General features: G+C 45.6%; 1 protein-coding gene and 1 non-coding gene across 3 annotated transcripts in view; one reads left to right on the top strand and one right to left on the bottom strand.

Moving 5' to 3' along the window:
* The first annotated feature begins 253 nt into the window (after positions 1–253).
* The window catches only part of MTMR12 (myotubularin related protein 12), an 83,977-nt gene continuing 60,660 nt past the window's right edge, over positions 254–23,570 (top strand). Inside the window, exon 1 of one of the 2 annotated variants that reach the window (XM_054488620.2) lies at positions 254–515. In XM_054488620.2, coding sequence (XP_054344595.1) covers positions 435–515 — 81 coding nt within the window. In that variant the 5' untranslated portion in view covers positions 254–434. The remainder of the gene's footprint in view (positions 516–23,570) is intronic. The other variant, XM_063664694.1, reaches the window with a different exon arrangement.
* Positions 3,521–3,625, bottom strand: LOC129037628 (U6 spliceosomal RNA). Its single transcript, XR_008502870.1, has one exon. It is a non-coding gene; the product is annotated as a U6 spliceosomal RNA (small nuclear RNA).

Genomic DNA, 23,570 nt, shown 5'->3' with positions numbered 1-23,570 from the left:
TGGAAAGTCCGGAGAGAACGCTCTCTGGATTGGTTGGAGGAAACATCTCTCCAAGTGCACTCAAGAATGGGTTGGGAGCGGGTTTCGGCCGGCAACGCCTCGGGCCAATCAGAGACAGCATGAGGGCGGGCTTTGACGCAGGAAGGCGGTGAATCTCGGCGGGTCAAACTCTCCTGCCGTGATGGGGGGGGCGTGGCCTCCAGTTGAGGTCTCCCGGCTCTCTGGGCCAGCGCGTGGGGTGGGCGGGGCCCACGGGCCTGGGCGGGGCGAGCGGTGTCAGCGGCGGAGCCGGATGCGGGCGGCACCGCGGCGGTCGCGGCCCTGGGGATGGGCGGAGCCCCAGCCGCTAGTGCTGGTGGCCGCCGCTGCTGCCCCAGCTGGAGCCGGAGCCGCCGCCTCTGTGTTCGCGCGTCGCTGCTTCCCAGGGCGGCGGTATGCTGGGGAAAGGAGTAGTCGGCGGTGGCGGCGGCACCAAGGCCCCCAAGCCCTCCTTCGTGTCGTACGTACGCCCTGAGGTGAGGGGGCGCCGCGCAGGCGGGGCGTCGGGCAGGGGCGGCCGGGGCGAGGGGCGCCGGGAGCCCCTTCCTTGCCGCGGGGAGCGCCGCGGAGCGCTTCCTGCCCTTGTGCCTGGCGACGGGGTAGCCAGGCGGGCTGAGGCCGCAGGAGCGCGCTGGGGCCGCAGGAGCGCGCTGGGGCCTCCGCGCGGGCCGGAGTGAGGACCCTGGCGCAGGCAGGCAGGTGCCCGAGCGCAGGGCCCGATCGCTGGAGGCTGGTGGAGGGGCCCGAGCCGACGAGGGATTGCGGCCCGGAACGCCCCTGGGGATTCTGGAGAGGACCTGGGGTTGTGGGCACTGCTGGGAGGGGTAGGGCCGGGGGTCGGAGCCCCCAACGGGGCCTGCTCGGAGCCCGCGTGGGTCTGTCCTGCCTCTGGACTTTCTCAGTGAGCCCAGGAGCCCGCCGGCCTCCGCTGCCTGCGTCTGAGTGCCTCGGGTGCCGTTGGCGGGATGCCCTGCACCTACGTCCGCCTCCCGTCAGCGCTGCGGGGAGAAACGGGGGTCGGCCTGGCCTCAGCCAGTCTCTGCCTCTCCCTTGAGAATTCTCCGCTGTCGCTTCTTTCTCCTCATCCCCTCACCATCATCCTTTCCACCCACTTCTTACTGTTCTGAATCTTCAGGTCAAGAAATTTGTTCATTCATTCAGAAAATACTTCTCGAGCTCCTACTGTGTGTCAGGCACTAAGTGCTTGTGATAGACAGCAGTGAACAGGACAGAGATCTCTGTTCTCCTGGAGCTTATTTGAGGGGGAGGAGAGAAACGGGGTGAATTATAGATATTTAAGTAAATTATACGGTGTAGTAGGAGGTGATAAATATCATGGGAAAGAAAAGAAATGTTTTTCCTCCTCGCAAAGGTGGCATTTGAGCCGAGACTTGAAGATACTAGAGGTCTGAGAGAAGAGTCGTCCAGGTAGAGGGAACAGCCCCCAGTCGTGAGGTGGGAGTGTGTCTGAAGGGTTGGCGGAGCGTCAAGGAAGCCAGCATGGCAGAGGCCCATGGACAAGGGGGACAGTCGTAGGAGAGGAGGTTAGAGAGATCAGAACTTGTAGGCCTTGCTCAGGGCTTCTTGAGCAATAGTTCTTAATCCAAATGCCTAATGAGAAGCCTTCTCATTTTGGATCTGTGAAGGTTTTTTTCTGCCCCTCTCTCCAGCAGAAGTGCAGAAGCACCGCCAAATTTGTTGCAGATGTCTTCCCACCTCTGTAGTGCAGAAGCACGTGGGCTGTGGATGAGAGATCTGATCAGGGACTGCTTCTGTAAAGACCACCTGGGGCCTGAGGCATTTGCATATGTATCTTTAAATTCAAGATATGTGTGTTTTCTCCAGGGGAGAGTGCTCTTAAAATGGGTCTTATTTTTAGTCCTAGTTGTAAAATACAAACCATTTCCTCTGTTAGCACTTGATGTGGAGTCAGGGTCATCTTAAAGTTTCAGCAGGCTTCCCTTGTGGTATCACATTTAAGCAATATGGTCAATTTCTCTTTGTGTCTTTTTAAAACATTTAAAAATTTAAAAATTTTTTGTGGGTATAGTAGGTGTATATATTTAATGGGATACATGAAATATTTGGGCTGGGCGTGATGGCTGACACCTGTAATCCCAGCACTTTGGGCGGGCTGAGGTGGGTGGATCACCTGAGGTCAGAAGTTGGAGACCAGCCTGGCCAACATGGTGAAACCCTAAAATTAGCCAGGCATGGTGGTGCGCACCTGTAATCCCAGCTACTTGGGAGGCTGAGGCAGGAGAATCGCTTGAACCCAGGAGGCGGAGGCTGCAGTGAGCGGAGATCACGCCACTGCACTACAGCTTGGGCGACAGAGTGAGACTCCATCTCAAAAAAAAAAAAAAAAAAGAAATCTTTGGATACAGGCATACAATGCATGAATGGGGTATCCATCACTGCAAGCATTTATCCTTCCTTTGTGTTATACACTATCCAATTATACTCTTTAAGTTATAAAATATACAATAAATTATTGTTGACTGTAGTCACCCTGTTGTGCTATCACTTAATAGATCTTATTCTAACTGTGTTTTTGTACCCATTAAACATCCCCACTTCCCTTTCCCCTGCTACCCTTCCCAGCTTTTGGTAACCATCATTCTATCTCCATGTGTTAAAATGTTTTAATTTTTAGCTCCCACAAATAAGTGAGGACATGCAAAGTTTGTCTTTCTATGCCTGGCGTAGTTCACTTAACATAATGACCTCCAGTTCTGTTCGTTGTTGCAAATGACAGGATCTTATGCTTTTTTATGGCTGAATAGTACTCATGTGTATGTACCACATTTTCTTTATCTACTCATTTGTTGATGATGGATACTTTGGTTGCTTCCAAATCTTGGCTATGGTGAATAGTGTTGTAATAAACATGGGAGTGCAGATTTCTCTTCCATGTGCTGATTTCCTTTCTTTCTTCCTTCCTTTTTTAGAGACAGGATCTTGCTTTGTCGCTTAGGTTGAAGTACAGTGGCATGATCACAGCTCACTGTAGCCTCCACCTCCTGTACTCAAGCGATTTTCCCAAGTAGCTGGGACTACAGGTACATGCTAGAGTACCTGGCTAATTTTAAAATTTTTAGTAGAAGTGATGTCTTGCTGTCTTGCCCAGGCTGCTCTCAAGCTCCTGGGCTCAAGCAATCTTCCTGCCTCAGCCTCCCAAAGTGCTGGGATTGTAGGCATAAGCCGCTGTGCCTGGCCCTGATTTCCTTTCTTTTGGGTGTATACCTAGCAGTGGGCTTGCCGGATCATATGGTGGCTCTATTTTTAGTTTTTAAGGAACCTCCGTACTGTTCTCCACAGTGGTTGTATTGATATACATTCCAACCAACTGCGTATGAGGGTTCCCTTCTCTCCACATCCTTACCAGCATTCGTTATTGCTTATCTTTTTTGGATATAAGCCATTTTAACTGGGATGAGATGATATCTCATAGTTTGTTTTTAACATTTAAGGGTTTGTTAAAAATGTGAAATGCTTCACGAATTTGCTGTCATCCTTGCACGGGGCCATGCTAATCTTCTCTGTATCCTTCCAATTTTAGTATATGTGATGCCGAAGCGAGCACTCATTGTAGTTTTGATTTGTATTTCTCTGGTGATCAATGATGTTAAGCACGTTTTCATATACCTTTTTTGGCCTTTTGTATATCTTCTTTTGAGAAATGTCTTTCAGATCTTTTCTCCATTTTTAGGTGGATTATTAGATTTTTTCCTATTGAGTTGTTTGAGCTTCTTACATATTCTTGTTATCCCCTGTCAGATAGATGGTTTGTAAATATTTTCTCCCATTCAGTGGGTTATCTCTTCATTTTGTTGATAGTTTCCTTTGCTGTGCAGAAGCTTTTTAACTTGATGTGATCCCATTTGTCCATTTTTGCTTTGGTTGCCTATGCTTGTTGGGTATTCTTTGTGTCTTTTTTTGATAGAGCCCTGGTTGAAGTGCAACTGATCTTTAAACTTTTCTCTTCAGTGAAATTAAATTATGAGTGGAAAGTCTTCTGAAATGTGGCCAGAGTTCAAGAATGTTCAAATTCTTCATCCACCAAGTGCACATGTTGTAATTAGACATGTTTCCCTCTTTGCCCACAGTGCCTGATGTATTTCCTTTGAGGGATAATTAGGGAAGGGGAGTGGTTCAGCCTCAAAATAAGCCTGAAGTGGTCACATTTTTCAGATCCTTATAGTTGGCAGTTTTATTTTCTTGCATTGAAATAATGCTGTGCAGACACTATGCCTCTTTGTTGTAGTCTGACTCTAAACATGTTTTGTAACAGAGGATACGGCTCTGTCCTAAATTGTGGATGGTTTTTTAAAAGATAAGGGTAAGGCCGGGCGTGGTGGCTTACGCCTGTAATCCCAGCACTTTGGGAGGCCGAGGTGGGTGGATCATGAGGCCAAGAGATCGAGACTATCCTGGCCAACATGGTGAAACCCCGTCTCTACTAAAAATACAAAAATTAGCTGGGTGTGGTGGTGCGTGCCTGTAGTTAGTCCCAGTTACTCGGGAGGCTCAGGCAGGAGAATCGCTTGAACCCAGGAGGCAGAGGTTGCAGTGAGCCAAGATCGCGCCACTGCATTTCAGCCTGGCGACAGAGTGAGACTCCATCTCAAAAAAAAAAGAAGATAAGGGTAGGAAGGGGTGAGAAGGCAATATATTTTTAAGTATATAGGTTTTGCCAGGTAATCATATTGTGGGAAATGCAGGTGAGCAACATCGAGGCATGGCTTATGTGCTTCTGAGAGCCCTGGGTCTGGTAACCTTCTCTTGGCGTACCCAGTGGGAGGAGTTCCTCAGGACACTTTTCTGAACTGTTCTCTCCTATTTCTACCCTGCTTTCCCTCATGTTGCCTTTCTCTGAACTGCCTTGATGTATGTCATGCTGTTGCTTATTTCTTTTTTTTTTTTTTTCGAGATGGAGCCTCATTCTGTCACCCAGGCTGGAGTGCAGTGGCATGATCTCGGCTCACTGCAACCTCTGCCTCCCAGGTTCAGGCGATTCTCCTGCCTCAGCCTCCCAAGTAGCTGGGACTACAGCAGTGCACCACCACACCTAGCTAATGTTTGTATTTTTAGTAGAGATGGGGTTTCACCGTATTGGCCAGGCTAGTCTCGAACTCCTGACCTCGTGACCCGCCCGCCTTGGCCTCCCAAAGTGCTGGGATTACAGGCGTGAGCCACCCCGCCCAGCCAACTGTTGCTTATTTCTTTGTATGGGTTTTGGTAGCTGGGAAATCTCAGTTTCTTAGACACCTGTTTGTTGGTAGATGACTGAGCTGCCAGAACAACCTTTATACCTTATGATGTAATGATACCTGTACCTGGTGATAAGCTTGTTCTTGGCTGATCAGATAGGTTCAGCAGTGGTGGCCTTCAGTATGCCAGAGAATCTGTCAAGAGTCAGCACTTTGTGTTGGAAACAAAAGTGCTTAACTGGATAAAGTATTTTAAGATTATGCTTTTAAACACGATGAGCTTATTTTTTTTTCCTCATGATCAGAAAGGACTGGCATCGGACAGCGTAAAATGAGGACCAGTAGTTAACTCTGACTTTTAAAATTGGATTGCTGCCAGAGTAAAATGGATTCTTCTATCCTTGACTATTCTAAATCAGTGAATGTGACAGTTAAAACCATAATTTTGTATATAGGACCATAATTTAGGATCTTTGATTATGTTTTGAAAACTCTGCTCAGAGGATTACAAGTTGGTAAAGCTAGTTAAGTGGGCAGCTGATGGCTCTGAAAGTTGAGATGAATAGGAGGGAGGGATCTGGAGCCATCTTGATGGTACCTGATGGCTGGTACCTAAAAACATCGCAGCACCTCCACCCCAGCCCAGCCCCAGACACAGGGTGCAAAGGATGTCGGTGCCTCTGTGGGGTGACCTGCTGGGTGCTGAGCTCTGCTCTAGGGAGGGATATGGTTATAGTTTGGATACCAAATCCATCTTTCTTGTTAAATAAAATACCTGTTTGAATTATTTCAGAAGCCATAAGCATTCTTTGTAGAAAAATAAGGTACAGATAAGCGAAAACATTTTTTAAAGAACAATTATAAACATAAACAACTCGGAGTATATTCTGTACACTTCAAGCAGATATATGTGTAGGTATATATATTTTTTAACCAAATTGGGATTAATATTGCTGATCATATTTTGTAATCTGCCTTTTTCACCAAAAATATATATTGTAAACATCTTTCCGTGTCAGTTGCTATCCCACAATGTCATTTAAAATTAGACCTTTAAAACTGGCCAGGCAAAATTTAGCTTTCAGAGGGTGGCTGTACTTGTACCCATTTTGTGGGTACAAGGGCTAAAATATACTTTCTAAGAGTTTAGGTCAGTGTTTGACCTGAATGAACTAATAATAGTTAGCGGGCACTTATTTGTGGATTTTTAGCTTTGGAAGAGAATTTAAAGATAATATACTCTGCCTCCATTATACTCATCCTCCATCATACAGATGTGGAAATTGAGGCCCTGTAAAGTTTAATATCTTGCCCATGGACACAGTGTTATTGCAGAACAGAGATAAAAACTCTCTCCTACTAGCCAGCAGTGCCAATGCTAAACCAGGGTCACATGAGTTCAGGAAAGGTTTTATTTAGTTGTGGGAAGAAAAGTCAAGAGAGATGAAGATTGAGAAGAGTAAAAAAAATATGTATGGTGTTAATAGCTATTTTTTTATTTTTTCATTTATCTCTCAGGAAAAAATGCATTCTGTTGCCTAGTTCTTATTTAAGGCCATTTCTTTTAGTCAGGAGAAGTGAATATATGATCCTGTAGTCTTCCCAGAGATATGACTGTGGGTATATACAAAATAAAAACGAATAAATACTAGTATTTATTAGGCACTTCTGTGTTCCAGGAACTACGCATATCTCATTTTCCCCTTTCAACAAGTTTCATGAAGGGAATACTATTATTACCCATCTTTTTTGTCTTTAGATATGGAAACTGAGACTCAGAAGTTGAGTACCTTGTTTAAGGTCATGGAGTTTGTACCAGGGTTTAAACTAGAGCAGTCTGATCTCGGGGCCCATTCTCTTATTCTTACATTTATGAATGTAAGGAATATTACTAGTGAAACATGTTTATATCATGATTAGCCTTTGTACACTAGAGTACTTCCTTAGTAGTGTTCTCTAGTAGCAATTTCTTTTTCTGGCTTTTGCTAGCTTGTCAACCAGGTAACTGCCGAGCAGATACAGGGATCTCTTGGTTGTTTTCGTCTCTAGAGCTGGTGTTTTCGAAAGATAGAATTAATTAGTTCAGCACATATTTACTTAGCACTTGCAGTATCCCAGATTTTTTTTTTTTTTGAGATGGAGTTTCACTGTTGTTGCCCAGGCTGGAGTGCAATGGCGCAATCTCGGCTCACCACAGCCTCCGCCTCCCGGGTTCAAGTGATTCTCCTGCCTCAGCCTCCCGAGTAGCTGGGATTAGAGGCATGCGCCACCACACTCTGCTAATTTTGTATTTTTAGTAGAGACAGGGTTTCTCCATGTTGGTCAGGCTGGTCTCGAACTCCCAACCTCAGGTGATCCACCTGCCTTGGCCTCCCAAAGTGCTGGGATTACAGGCGTTGAGTCAGCGCGCCCAGCTGTGGTATCCCAGATATTGTTCTAGGTATTGAGTGGGGATACATCAATTTACAGAACAGATGAAATTATTGGGATGATTTTTATTGGACCACTAACTTTGATGTCTTTGGCGGATAGATGATAACAAGAAGAGATTGGCTTGTCTTAAACAGACCTCCTGCCTTAGTCCTAGCAGTAAAAGTAACTTCAAAAACAAAGTCTAGATCCTTTGCCTTCTTTTTTTAAGAATTCATAACCTGGCCAGGAGCAGTGGCTCACACGTAATCTCATCACTTTGGGAGGCCGAGGCGGGTGGATCACAAGGTCAGGAGTTTGAGACCAGCCTGGCCAATATGGTGAAACCCCGTCTTTACTAAAAATACAAAAATTAGCCGGGCATGATAGCGAACGCCTGTAATTCCAGCTACTCAGGAGGCTGAGGCAGGAGAATCTCTTGAACCCAGGAGGCAGAGGTTGCAGTGAGCCGAGATCGGGCCACTGCATTCCAGCCTGGGTGACAGAGCAAGACCCCGTCTCAAAAAAAAGGAAAGAATTCATAACCTTTTCTCCATTCTCAACTAATTTTTTAAAATTTTCCAGAACTCACCCAGCTAATTTCTTAATTGCAGAATTTTCTCTTTGAGTGTGGAGGTCATTGGTAGGCCATCAGAAGACATTAAAGGTCCCTCCAGAGATGGTCACTTTCTTAGCTGTGGCTTTAGCCTGATGATCTGTCCAAAGCTTCTGCTTTTTCTCTCCTGCCTGTGCTTCCTGCAGCATCTCCGTGAGTCTTATCCAACACCACACAACTTCTGCAGATGGAGCCTCAGAAAGCATCATGAGGCTCTGTCAAGCAGCACTTCCTGCAGCCTGATCAAACAGCTACCACATGGACAGCCACTGTCTAAGAGCAGATACTTCTTGCACCCTACTTTTAGCTCGAACGTTAAAATCAGGGCTACCATCAGAAGTTTGGGCTGTGGGGACCCCACACTTAGAAGTTTAAAGTTCTAGATCTTTCTCTAAACATCTTAAACAGGATGTTGGGTGTTCTTCCACATTAAACCACCCTATGTGATGGTGTGCTTTGGAGAAAATTCCATTATCATAAGGGCTAAAAAACTTCCTATTGCTACAAAAAAAATGTATACCTTATTATGATAAAGACAATTTAGTAAAGTTGCAGAGTTTGGAAGTTAGAAAAATAAAAGTGCCAATGATGGTACCTTAACCAAAGCAATGATTCCATTTATAAGTATGTCTGTGTTTTGTTCCTGAGTGTGTATCTCATATGGCTGCATTTCTTTTCTTTTCTTTTTTTTTTTTTTTTTTGGAGACGGAGTCTCACTCTGTCTCCCAGGCTGGGGTGTAATGGCGCAATCTCGGCTCACTGCAACCTCTGCCTCCTGGGTTCAAGTGATTCTCTTGCCTCAGCCTCCTGAGTGGCTGGGACTACAGGCACGTGCCACCACGCCTGGCTGATTTTTGCATTTTTAGTAGAGACGGGGTTTCACTGTGTTAGTCAGGATGGTCTTGATCTCCTGACCTTGTGATCCACCCGCCTCGGCTCCCAAAGTGCTGGGATTACAGGCGTGAGCTACTGCGCCCGGCCTATGATTGCATTTGTAATTGTGTAAAAATTTATAGCCTACATGTGGTTGTCATGTGTGAAGATATTATGCTTGATCCATATTGGTAGATTATATAGGTTAAGTTTTTCCAGTAAATACCCACTCTCAGTTTCTCATCAAGTTGTACTTGTGACTTCTGACGTGTTGTTTTTTGTTTTTTGAGATGACAGAGGGCAGTGGGTTTGTAGCCGTTGACAAGAGAACATGCAGGTTCTGAAAAGGGCTCAAGCTGAGATCTTGGCTTTGTTAGGATGATGCCCATGGTAGCCACCTGTGGGGGCCTACATGAGGTTTATAAAAAAGCAGTGGTAGACATCCCTGGTAGATGGAGTTTTGATCAACTACAAATTCAGCAACATTGATAAGCCAAAGTTGTCTCAGCCTAGCACCATGAGTTTATTCTCACTGAATCAAGTTTATGATGGATGAGTGCTATGTAAAAATGTCTTCTAAGCTTTCAAAATGAATCATTTGAAATAAACCTCTTGAGATTGGGAGGCAGGATTGAACTGAAATAATTCTTTTAATCTCTAATCTCCTGTTGGCTTTGGGAGGAGGAATAGGGGAGGTGGAAATAGAGAGGGATTCTGGAAGGGAGTACAGTGCTGGGAGAGATGGAAAGGCCCCAGGGCCTCACCCTTCCTTTATTCCCCTTTGCTTACCTCCTGTATCGCAACTCTAAGGAAAGCAAGAGCTTGTCAGTAGCTCTTCATACTAGCTGTAATGCCAGTTCCTTTAAGCTTCAGTTATATTTCTACCTCGAAAATGGGAATAATGATATGTCCATGTTATGTAATAGACATGTATGAACATTTATTAATATCAAATGCCATTACGCATGTAAAGCCCTTAGCACAGGATACTTAGCATGTAGTTAACCTTTAAGAGATGTGGGCCATTATTGTTGTTATTCAGAAGTTTCGTCAGAGCCACTTGGATGGTTTCAGAAAGTGCTTAATCATTAATCTTAAGAGTGCATAAATCTTTCCCAGCTAAGGTATTAATAAAAGGGGAGTATTTTGTTGTGATTGTTGCCATGTTGTCATGCCAGGAAAGTTCCCTGTGTGGTAACTCTTTCTTAGAAACTTTTTTGCTATCTCTAAAAGTTTCTTTTCCTTGTTCCTTTATACATTTGCGAATGATTTGGTTATATTTAAAATTCCAATGTAATGAGAACACTTAGTTGTTGACTTTTTTCATTATTAACATTTGGCCTTTGACATTTTGCTAGTTTCGTTGTGTGGACTTATTTTTCTTCCCTCTTCCTTAATTTTTTTTTTTTTTTTTTTTTTTAACGGAGTCTTGCTCTGTCCCCTGGGCTGGAGTGCATTGGCGTGATCTCGGCTCACTGCAACCTCCGCCTTCCGGGTTCAAGTGATTCTCCTGCCTCAGCCTCCCAAGTAGCTGGGATTACAGGCTCGTGCCACCATGCCCGGCTAATTTTTGTATTTTTAGTGGAGATGGGGTTTCACCATGTTGGTCAGGCTGGTCTCGAACTCCTGACCTTGTGATACACCCACCTCGGCCTCCCAAAGTGCTGGGATTACAGGCTTGAGCCACCGTACCCGGCCCGTCTTTCCTAATTTCTAATGGTCTCTCTTCAAAGGTTAAATTTTGTCCATTTATCACATCTCTTTAGTGGTTCATTTAAGATATGAGTAAATCAAATCAAGTAAAATCATAACTAGCATAAATAAAATCAAATTGTCTCTGAAACTAATACTCTCTTTATTTCAAAGGCAGTTGTAAAACCATGCTGTTTTGATTTCACATTTAAATGCTTTTCCTAAAATAATAGCCATCACTTTTCCCTCTCATACCCTGTCCTTCATTTCCTATAGGCCTGGCTGGTGCACAGGCTTTCAGAGGTGGCATGCGAAACCTCAGTTGTTTTGGGAAGGGAGGGATTTCAGCCGTAAGATAGGGCTTATGTATAAGTGGGGGCAAGGGAAGCCCTGGCCACAGTGATGAAATATGTTGAAGATGACCTTCCTCTTGTGACAGATTGCCAGCTCCTGTTTCAGACAATGTTTTTTGTTTTTTGTTTTTGTTTTTTTGCTTTTGCTAAGAGTTTTTTTGTTTGTTGTTTTTTATTTTTTGTTTATTTTTATTTTTATTTTTTTTTTGAGATAGAGTACGCTCTGTCACCCAGGCTGGAGTGCTGTGGCACAATCTCTGCCTCCCAGTTTCAAGCGATTCTTGTGGTATCTCAGCCTCCTGAGTAGCTAGGGTTACAGGGGTGTGCCACCATGCCCGGCTAATTTTTGTATTTTTAGTAGAGACAGGGTTTCGTCATGTTGGCCAGACTGGTCTCAAACTCCTACCCTCAGGTGATCCACCCACCTCGGCCTCCCAAAGTGCTGGAATTACAGGCATGAGCCACTGCGCCCGGCCTTTGCTAAGAGTATTGAAGTACTTCAGAATACTTGAAGTGAATGAGTCCTGTTTTTCAAATAAAAAAATCTGTGTTCCTCCAAACATAAAATTGAATCCCTTGAGATCAACTTCCCAATGTGTCCCTGTCCTTGGAAGAAGTAATGATTCTCTTTCACTCTTGGTCTCCCCGTGAATATTTGCCACCTGTCTATGCAAACCACTGGGAATAGCACTTTCCCTAGGGGGTCAGTCAGTCTGTGGTATTGGGTATCTTGTTAGTTAAAGAAGGGAATCTGGGGCTCAGATCCCAGGGATGAGTTGTTTGGCATCAGCAGGTACCCCTGTTTTATCTCTGAGGGACTCCTGGGCTGGCCTCAGTGTTTATACTTTGTGCCTTCTCCTTTGATGCCCAAATGTATTCTCTTGGCCCCTCTTTTTTCACTCTTTACCTACCTACCTACCTGTCATCTGTCTGCAGCCCCCAGCCCCACCCCAGCTTGCCTAGTTTAGCTTCAAATTCACTTGCCCTACAAATCTTTTTCTTTCTTTCTTTCTTTTTTTTTTTGAGTTGGAGTCTTGCTTGCTCTGTTACCCAGCTGCAGTGCAGTGGCGAGATCTCGGCTCACTGCATCCTCCACCTCCCAGGCTCAAGCAATTCTCCTGCCTCAGCCTCCTGAGTAGTTGGGACTACAGGCGCATGCCACCACACCCGGCTAATTTTTGTATTTTTAGTAGAGATGGGATTTCACCATGTTGGCCAAGCTAATCTTGAACTTCTGACCTCAGGTGATCTACCCGTCTCGGCCTCCCAGAGTGCTGGGATTACAGGTGTGAGCCACTGTGCCTGGCCCCTACAAATCTCTTTATGCAGCTTTACGTTCTGGAGAAGAGAAGTGGCTGCTTTTTCTCTTTTTGTTTTAATGATCACTTTCTGCTACCTGCTGAATAAAGATGATCCATGCTAAAAGGGTGACAGGAAGAACCTGGTGTACCTATAAGTAGTGCCTGAGGAGCACAGTAAGTATGGCAGATGTAATCTGGGTAGCAGACAGAGAGGGGGTATGGGAGCTCTGGGGTGCATGAGAGAGGCCCTCAGTGTGGTGAGGGTGTGGCTGTCTCTGTGTCTGGTCCTGTTACAGAGGAGCAATTGAGGAATAAACCAACCGCAGTAGGAGTTTGGGGATGGAAACAAGGTGCCATAGCATTGTGGAAGAGACTTTGATTTTGGAAAGTTCTGATCCAGACTCAGCCACTTGGTGGTGACCTTAGACATGTAACTTCACCTATCCGAGACTTCCTTTTCTTATGTGTAACGTGAATAGGTGTCTTCCCTGCAGGCTTATTTAGAGGATGAGAAGAAATAAACCATATAAACCCAGCTAAGGACCTGACACATGGCAGATACTCAGCAGCTGCTAGATGCTGTTATTATTAATAACTTGAACTGGAAGATTTGTTATTTAAGCAACATTTTTATGTATCTACCATTTGCTAAGCACTATTGAAATTAGGAATGCAAAGAAACAGTCTGTGCACTCAGGAGCTTCACATTCTCTTGGGGAGATGGCTGGTCACCAGAGTTCTCTGCACAGAGGTGGGAGCTGCCTACTTATGAGGGAGGCATGCCCAAGTGCTCTGGGGGCACAGAGCAAGACCCGCTGCAGAACCCAAGGCAGCATCCGGTCTTATGCAAAAGCTGTGTAGGACTTGGAAAGGTCGACATTAAAGCAGATTTGGTGTGGGGAGGAGGGGGATAATGTAGCAAGCAGGCAAGAGGGGTGTGAAAGGCTCATAGCTGTGTTAGGACTGGGTGACGTCTTTCCCCATCTCTTATGTAAGGTGTGTGCACACGTGTGTGATGGTGAGAGAGAAGTCTTGAGGAGTAGAATCCAAGGGTCACTGGTAGGACCTGCAGGAGTATCTCCAAGATTCTATGAGGATTCCTTCTTTCTGTGACATGCCGCTGTACCATAGATCAGTCTGGCCCTTAATGAGCCTGTGGGCACCTCTCATCTGTCCCTGGTTCCTCTTGCCTTCTTCCTGCTCCAAGCCTTTTAACTTCTCCCAGCTCTTCCCCTAACTTAATGTTTATAGAGCAGTTTTAGAGGCGGTGGTAGAAGGGGAGGCACAGATGGCAATGCCATGTGTCTCTGCAGCTGCTGTCAGTCACATCCGTTAGCTTAAATCATAAAGCAGTGACAGCCCCATACCTGCCACCTGACACCTTTTTTCTGGCACTTGTACATATCCCAACACAACAATCTTTACTTTCAGTATAATGTGGTAGTTAAGAGCATGGCTTTGGTGTCACACAGGGCTTCCTAGTTGCTAATGGTGAATTTGGGCTGGGTGTTTAACTTCTCTGAGCCTCAGTTTTCTGATCTGTTAAATGGGAATAAAATAAAAGTAGCCCGTAAGGTTGCTTAGTCTTAAGTGATGCAATCTGTGGAAAGCTGTTTACACAGTACCTGGTATGTAGTGAACATTTATTAAATGTTATTTAGTTGCCATTATTCTTCACCACCCCAGAAGCTGCAGGTGTTTGTGTGTGTGTGTGTTTGTGTATGTGTATGTATGTGTGTGTGCACATTCATGTGTGTGTTCTTTGGGCCACCAGTGCAGGTCCTGATTGTGGCAAGACTTGACCTCATTTCCTTCCAGCATTGTTCTTCTTCTTCTTTTTTTTTTTTTTGAGATGGAGTCTCGCTCTGTCGCCCATGCTGGAGTGCAGTGGCGCGATCTCGGCTCACTGCAAGCTCCGCTTCCCAGGTTCATGCCATTCTCCTGCCTCAGCCTCCAGAGTAGCTGGAACTACAGGCGCCTGCCACCACGCCCAGCTAATTTTTTTTTGTAGTTTTATTAGAGACGGGGTTTCACTGTGTTAGCCAGGATGATCTCGATCTCCTGACCTCATGATCCGCCCGCCTCGGCCTCCCAAAGTGCTGGGATTACAGGCATGAGCCACCGCGCCCAGCCTCAGCATTGTTCTTCTCTGGCACTCTAAGTGTGTGTCTGGAGCCAGGCATGCTGTCCCTCTTATAGGACTGTGCCATACCCACCATGGGTACCTTTACAGTCTACCTAGAGGGCCTCCCTTCCTGCACAGTTTTCTTTTTCAGTGAGTCGTTTCACGGATTTCCTTTCTGTTCTGTAACAGTATCTTCATCTGTCTCAAGGGCTTCTAGGAGGACTTGGGGTTTGGGCAGTATGTTAAGTCCAGAGCTTGATACCTGCAATTCAGCCTGGCTTCTCTCTCCTTTCAAGTGAGCCTTCCCAGCTTCTGCCAACAGCACCCTTCTTTCCCTAATCACTCATATGCCAAACCAGTCACAGCCCCCACTGTGCCCTTTGTGGGGCCCTCTGTGGTGATCCGTCTGTGTTTCCATGGCCACCTTCTGTCTAGCATCTCCTGGTGCGTGCAGCCACCTACCACAAGAGCTTGACTGGCCTCTCCACTTCCCACTGCTCCCCGTCTGCGCCACCCCCAGATGCCCACACACCACAGCCAGCCTTCTGCTGAATGCGGCCTTCGTGTTGTCGTCTTCCCATTTAAGAGCCTCCATGCGTCTTGCCCCTTCCACTGATCCAAATCCTAACTAGCTTTCAAGGCACAGCCAAGGTCCTGCCTGCTTCTGGTTCTGTTGAAGGAGCATTAGCTTGGATTTGGGAGGCCTCTGGCTCTAGCCATTTCTTTTCTGTGTGACCTTTTGCTTCCTGAGGCAGGTTCTTATCCCATCAAGCTTGCCAACCATCTTTGGGTGTGGTTCACAGATAATAAGAGAACCAAGCCAGTTAACTGTTTGGTGAGATCAGGTCTGTGGGATCTGAGGCTTATACTGGTATTTGGGTCCTAACATTTATTTTTTAATGTAAGTTTTATTTATTTATTTCTTTATTAGGGAGAGTTTAATGAGGTGTTGGGATTGTTTAAAGGCCTAGTGAATGCCTGGTGAGAGTGATCCTTGCTAAGAATCATAAATGAGTAATGCTTTCGCTGCACTTCAAGAAATGATGAGCTGTCAAAACAGAGTGAGGAATTTAGTTTGCATCTTAATGAGCAGATATTCTCTTCCTTCAAAAAAAAACCTGAGGTCAGGAAAAAAGCAGGGTCTAAATGTGAAGAAAAGGATTTAGAATGGCCAAGTGAATAAGCATTGCTTAGCTGTTGAGGGTAATGAATTGTCCAAGGTCATTGCCTGTTCCCCTGCCCTGGAGACTTGTTACAACTGAAAGAACATTTGTAGGTATTACTTTGTAATAGGAAAAAAGTTGAAGATTTGTGGTTGCCTAGGGTTAGAGGTACACTGTAAACAGAGGGATTAAGTGGGGAATAACAGGTCAGCTTTGGTATGAGGTGCTTTGCCTTAGAATATTCCTTTTGGGATGATGAAAATGATCTAAAATTGATTGTGGTGATGATTGTACAACTATGAATATACTGAATACTATTTCAGCACTTTATATTGTTAAACATTATATTAAATACTTTGGTGAATTACATGGTTGGTAAATTGTATCTTTTTTTTTTTTTTTTTTAGACGGAGTCTCGCTCTGTCACCCAGGCTGGAGTGCAGTGGGGTGATCTCGGCTCACTGCAAGCTGTGCCTCCCAGGTTCACACCAATCTCCTGCCTCAGCCTCCCAAGTAGCTGGGACTACAGGTGCCCGCCACCACGCCCAGCTAATTTTTTGTATTTTTTTGTAGAGACGGGGTTTCACCATGTTAGCCAGGATGGTTTCGATCTCCTGACCTTGTGATCTGCGCGCCTTGGCCTCCCAAAGTGCTGGGATTACAGGTGTGAGCGCCGCGCCCGGCTTTTTTTTTTTTTTTTTAAAGAGAATGTTTTCCTCTGTTACCCAGGCTGGAGTGCAGTAACATGATCATAGCTCACTGCAACCTTCAACTCCTGGGCTCAAGGGATCCTCCCACCTTAGCCTACTGAGTAGCTGAGACTACAGGCACGTGTTACTGTCCCTAAGTTTTTTTTTTGGTAGGGACAGGTTTCACTGTGTTGCCCAGGCTAGTCTCAAACTCCTGGCCTCAAGCAATCCCCACTCTCCCACCACCTCACCCTTCCAAAGTACTGGGATTACAGGCAAAGTGTAAATCGCCATGCCCAGCCAATTATACCTTTTTTTTTCGTTTCTTTTTTTGGAGACAAGGTCTTGCTCTGTTGCCCAGACTGGAATGCAGTGGTGTGATCTCAGCTCACTCCAGCCTCAACCTCCTGGGCTGAAGCAATCTTCCTGCCTTAGCCTCCCAAGTAGCTGGGACTACAGGTACACACAACATGCCCAGGTAATTTTGTTCATTTTTTGTAAAAACAAGGTCTCACTATGTTACCCAGGCTGATCGAACTCCTGGGCTCAAGAGATCCTCCCGCCCTCAGCCTCCCAAAGTGTTGGGATTACAGACATTAGCCACTGTGTCTGACCTCAATTATATCTTAATAAAGTTTTTTTTGTTTGTTTGTTTTGAGACAGAGTCTTACCTCGTCGTCCAGGCTGGAATGCAATGGCGTGATCTCAGCTAACTGCAATCTCCACCTCCTGGGTTCAAGCAATTCTCCTGCCTCAGCCTCCCTAGTAGCTGGGATTTCAGGTGTGTGCCACCATGCCCGGCTAATTTTTTTTTGTATTTTTAGTAGAGATGGGGTTTCACCGTATTGGCCAGGCCAGTCTCAAACTCCTGACCACAGGTGATCTGCCCGCCTTGGCCTCCCAAAATGCTGGGATTACAGGAATGAGCCACCATGCCCAGCCTTAATAAAGCTTTTACAAAGACAGAGTTTAAAGTTCAAAAGTACTAAGCTTGGTGTCAGAATTGATACTGAGTTCTGGCTTTACCATCTGTTTAGTTCTGTGAACCTGGGTTTATTGTTTAAACCCTTAGTGCTTCATTGGCCTTATCTGTAAAGTGGGGATGAAAATACCATACAGATTGTTGTCAAGATAAGTGACGTAGGACATTGAAAGTGGACATAGTAAACTCCTATGACATATTTTTATGTGTTTAATTTAGGCATATATCATTGTGGATAATAGATGCATAGTCTGAAATGCTCTGTCGAGTTTCCAAGTAGCCCTCTGAAATGAATACAGGTTGAGTATTTCTAATCTGAAAATCCAAAATCCCTTGAGTGTCATGTTTGTAAGAATATTCAACCTGTACATTTTTAGGGCTGAGAACTGATTTGCATAATGCGTAAACAGCAGAATACTGAAAGACCAGGTACCAGGTTGGGTTTGTGTATGTGGTTTGTTACCTTGAGACCAGACATTGTCAGTTAGCCTCTTACTGCATGTCTGCCTCCCTGGCTTCAGATGCTGTTCTCTTGATTTGTTGTCAGAGTAATTGTTGCTTATAACTGCCGAAAGTATATAGCTAGTGGAATAGAGCTGTGGTCAGCAGCAAAGCTGCCTCCTGTCATGCTTTCAGAAGCATGGGGAATGAGCCTGCTAGTCAGGCCTGCTCGGAGGGAGTCAAGCCCTCTGGCCAGGAGTGGGGTACCAGCAGCCTTGGGAATCAGCTTCAGGAAACAAATCCTATTTTGGTTTTTAGCTTCCTACAGCTGGATAGTAGATGGATTCATTCAGTCTTTAGTCTGTATTCTCAGTGAGAAAGCTCCAAATTAAAAGTCTGACCTTGGCTATGCCCCTACTCTATTAGTGAGACCAGAATGTATTTCTGGAAGCCAGCTAAGAGAAGAATGTGACAGTAGTTCGGTGATACTTGGCACTAATACACTTAGGTAGGAATTTTTAATAGAGCAATTTCTTTAATTTCACAAGAGCTATGCATAGGATTGAAGAATATGATCAGGATCAAGAATTATTGTCTCTTTGTATGTTTTCATGTGTCCATTCTTTCAGCAGACTTACTGACAATTTACTGTCTTGTCAGGAATTATATGCTAGGAGTTGAGGCTAAAAATCCATAAAGGTACAGCCTCAGCCCTCAGTTTGTATCATTGGTTGGCAAGACAGACAAGGTAAGAGACTCTTGCAGTTCAGCGTGAAAAGTGCTATGCTTGGCCAGGTGCGGTGGCTCACACCTGTAATCCCAGCACTTTGGGAGGCTGAGGTGGGCAGATTACTGGAGGTAAGGAGTTCAAGACCAGCCTAGCCAACGTGGTGAAACCCTGTCTCTACTAAAAAAAAAAAATTAACCAGATGTGATGGTGGGCACCAGTAATCCCAGCTACTAAGGAGGCTGAGGAATGAGACTCTTTTGAACCTGGGAGGCAGAAGTTGCAGTGAGCCGAGATTGTGACACCGAACTCCTGCATGGGTGACAGAGGGAGACTCTGTCTTTTAAAAAAAAAAAAAGGAAAAAAGGAAAAGTGCTGTTCTGGAGGCACATACAGAGTGTGGTTTGGGTAGCTAGCAAAGGGGCACCTCAGTGTTCTGATGGAGAGAGTTTTGACCACAGAAAGCCTCACAGGACCTGAACTGTGTGGACAGTGGATTTGACAGTGAGTTGGATGGACAGGAGTGGAGACAGTGGGTTGGGTGGTCCCAGTGGATGCAGTAGGGGCCAGTTGGAGGCAGTGTGACTGGCAATCGGGACCATGCGAGCTAGGAAATGATGGTGGCCCAAAGTCAGAGCGACAACAGGGATGGATAGACGTGGGCAATATGGAGCAGAGCATAGGGTATGAGAGGCAAGGAGTAGGTAAGAGTGACTCTCAGGTTTCTGGGGTGGCCAGCTGGGTGGCTGGTCCTGAACCAGAGCTCAGAGGAGCAGATTTGGCAAGGGGTGGTGATGAGCTGATTTTGAAATGTCAATTTGAAGGATATGAGGGACATTCTGGTGCAGGTGGCCAGGAGGCTGTTGAGGTGTCCAGGCCTGGAGCTCTGAAGGCAGATCCGGAGTGAAGTACCACTTGGGGATCATCAGCCTATACTGTTGAAACACCTTTGAGTGAGAGAGCTCATCCGGGGAACACAGGGTTTGTGAGGAAGTAAGAGGACCCTGCCCAGAAAGGAGACTTGACCAAGAAGAGCCCGAGAAAGTGAGCGTTGGCCTGTATTAGGATTCCCTAGAGGGATAGAACTAATAGGATATATATATATCTCCTATATATATCTGGAGTTTATTAAGTATTAACTTACATGATCACAAGGTCCCACAACAGGCTGTCTGCAAGTCTGAGGAGCAAGGAGAGCCAGTCAGAGTCTCAAAACTGAAGAACTTGGTGTCCGATGTTTCAGGGCACGAAGCATCCAGCATGGGAGAAAGATGTAGGCTGGGAGGATAGGGCAGTCTCGCCTTTTCATGTTTTTTTTGCCTGCTTTATATTCACTGGTAGCTGATTAGATTGTGCCCACCAGATTAAGAATGGGTCTGCCTTTCCCAGCCCACTGACTCAAATGTTAATTTCCTTTGGCAACACCCTCACAACCACACCCAGGATCAATATTTTGTATCCTTCAATTCAATCAAGTTGACACTCAGTATTAACTATCACAAGTCCACCCCTTGTCAACTTGAACTCATACACATCTCCTGAGATCATACATAATCTTCAAATAAAGACAATAATAAGGTCATAATTACGCCTAACATAATACAACTATCCTTCTTACAACTGGAAACTCACCAATCACCAACCCAAATACCATTACATAAAGTTAACAATACTTAAATGCTGATATGAAGTCAATAAATCTTATGTCATATGATAAAGGAAAAGGAAATCAAACAAATGTATATATGCACAAACGTTTTTAACAAAAGAAGGAGGAAATACTCATGACAATTACAGTTCTCGTTTCTGCAGCTGGTCACGTGGTCGTAGCTGGTATTGATGACTACCTTCTTCTACTACTTATTCTGTATTCCCTTTGCCTTCAGCAAACACCTCAGCAGGTTGTGGTTTTTTCCCTAGTGGAGTGACCCAAACCTTTATTCCTGAGGGGTCTGGACCATTTGTAGTCCTGCCTGGATTGTGCTGTTGTCGTTTCCCATTGACCTTAATCACAGGGCATGGTAATACTAAGAGACACCCTAATGGATCTCCTGTATTCCATGCATACTCTTCCTTACCTCCATTATGGAGAGTAGACTGTTTTCATTTTGATAGTCCGGGTCAGTCACCCCGGCCAACACTGTAACTCCCTTCTTAGCCTATTGACTTAAAGGTAGGAGGAGCCCAAAGTGTCCAGGTAGCAATCTTAATTTCCAGTTTAATGGAATTGTTGTGTCTCCTGGTGGCAGCGTTCCTCCCTCTGGAACTAAGACCTCTAGACCAGCAGAACATAATGTTGCAGGAACAGGAAGCAAAAATTTTGCTAGTGGATCACTAGGGGTGATGGTGAGTGGTGCCACTTCCACTTCCACCCTTTAATTCCTGGACCGTGAATCCTGGCTATGGGAGAAACAGTACCATATATTGAATGCTGATTCAGAGCATACATGGCCTTCTAGAGAACTTTGCCCCAGCCCTGCAAATTATTGTCACCTAGCTGGCATTGTAATTGTGACTTCAAAAGGCTAATACACCATTCTGTCAATCCAGCTGCTTCAGGATGATAGGGAACATGGTAAGACCAGTGAATTCCATGAGTATGAACCCACTGCCGCACTTCTTTAGCCACAAAGAGAGTGCCTTGGTCAGAGGCAATGCTGTGTGGAATACCATGATGGTGGATAAGGCATTCCATGAGTCCATGGATGGTAGTCTTGGCAGAAGCATTGTGTGCAGGATAGGCAAACCCATATCCAGAGCGTGTATTGCAGTGAAGCCAAACCTCTGCCCTTTCAATGATAGAAGAGGTCCAATATAATCAACCAGCCACCAGGTAGCTGGCTGATCGCCCTGAGGAATGGTGCCATATCGAGGGCTCAGTGTTGGTCACTGCTGCTGGCAAACTGGGCACTCAACAGTGGCCGTAGCCAGGTCAGCCTTGGTGAGTGGAAGTCCATGTTGCTGAGCCCATGCGTAACCTCCATCCCTGCCACCATGGCCATTTTGTTTATGGGCCCACTGGGTGATGACAGAGGTGGCTGGGGAAAGAGGCTGAGTGGTGTCCACAGAACGGGTCACCCTATCTACTTGATTGTTAAAATGCTCCTCTGCTGAGGTCACCCATTGGTGAGCACTCACATGAAGATACAAATATCTTCACAGTTTTTGACCACCCAGAGAGGACCATCCACATAACTCTTCCCCAAATTTCTTTGTCACCAATTTTCCAATCATGCTTCTTCCAAGTCCCTGAACATCCAGCCAAACCATTGGCTACAGCCTATGAATCGGTATATAATCGGACATCTGGCCATTTCTTTTTCCATGCAAAGTGCACAACCAGGTGCACTGCTCAAAGTTTTGCCCACTGGGAAGGTTTCCCTTCACTGCTGTCCTTCAGGGATGTCCTAAAAGGATCTGTAGTGCTACAGCTGTCCACTTTCGGTGGTGCCTGCATGTCTTGCAGAACCATCTGTGAACCAGGCCCTAGTTTTCTCTTCCTGTCAGCTGATCATAGGGAATTCCCCATGAGGTCATCGGTGCAGGCTGGGGAACAGAAGGTACGGTGGCAGGTGTGGAGACCATGGGCATTTGAGCCACTTCCTCGTGTAACTTGTGCCTTCAGGACCTGCTCGAGTCCAATCATGTGTATACTACTTCCATTTGATGATGGAATGCTGCTGTGCACGACCCACTTTATGGCTAGATGGTCAGAAAGTGCCCAATTCATGATGGGCAGTTCAGGTCGCATGGTAACTTGACCCATAGTCAAACATTCAGTTTCTACCAAAGCCCAGTAACAGGCCAAGAGCTGTCTTTCAAAAGGAGAGTCGTTATCTGCAGAAGATGGCAGGGCCTTGCTCCAAAATCCTGGAGGCCTCCACTGTGATTCACCTATGGGGGCCTGACAAAGGCTCCAAATGGCATCCCTATCTGCCACTGACACCTCAAGCACGATTGGATCAGCTGGGTTTTGTGGCCCAAGTGGCAGAGCAGCTTGCACAGCAGCCTGGACTTGTTACAGAGCCATCTCCTTTTCTGGACCCCACTCAAAACTTTCAGCCTTTTGGGTCACTCAGTAAATGGGCTGGAGTAACACACTCAAACGAGGAATATGTTGCCTCCAAAATCCAAATAGGCCCACTAGGCATTGTGCCTCTTTCTTGGTTGTAAGAGGGGCCAAATGTAGCAACTTATCCTTCATCTTAGAAGGAGTGTCTCAACAGGCCGCATACCACTGGACCCCTAAAAATTTTACTGAGGTAGAAGTTCCCTAAATTTTAGTTGGATTTATTTCCCATCCTCTGGCACAAAAATGTCTCACCAATAAGTCCATCGTGTTTGTTACTTCTTGGATAATGTCATCAGTGTAATGGACCAGTGTGATACCTTGTGGAAGCAAAAAGCGATCAAGGTCTCTTCGAATAAGATTATGACACAAAGCTGGAGAGTTGATATGTCCCTGAGGTAGGACAGTGAAGGTATATTGTTGGTCTTGCCAGCTGAAGGCAAATTGCTTCTGGTGGGCCTTATGGACAGGAATGGAGAAAAAGGCATTTGCCAAGTCAATGGCTGTATACCAGGTACCAGGAGATGTGTTAATTTGCTAAAGCAATGAAACCACATCTGGTACAGCATCTGCAACTGGAGTCACCTATTGGTTAGGCTTACGAGAATCCACTGTCATTCTGCAAGATCCATCTTCTTCTGCACAGGCGAAATAGGAGAGTTGAACAGGGATGTGGGAATCACCACCCCTGCGTCTTTCAAGTCCTTGGTGGTGGCATAATCTCTGCAGTCCCTCCAGGGATGTGATATTGTTTTCGATTTACTATTTTTCTAGGTAGAGGCAGCTCTAACGGCTTCTGTTTAGCCTTTTCCACCATAATAGCCCTCACCCTACCAGTCAGGGAGCCAATGTGGGGGTTCTGCCAGTTGCTAAGTATG

This window comes from Pongo pygmaeus, chromosome 4 (genome assembly GCF_028885625.2).
Source record: "Pongo pygmaeus isolate AG05252 chromosome 4, NHGRI_mPonPyg2-v2.0_pri, whole genome shotgun sequence".
In the NCBI taxonomy this organism is placed as follows: domain Eukaryota; kingdom Metazoa; phylum Chordata; class Mammalia; order Primates; family Hominidae; genus Pongo; species Pongo pygmaeus.
Note: the sequence above shows the minus strand (reverse complement) of the source record. Positions and strands in the feature narration are given on the sequence as shown.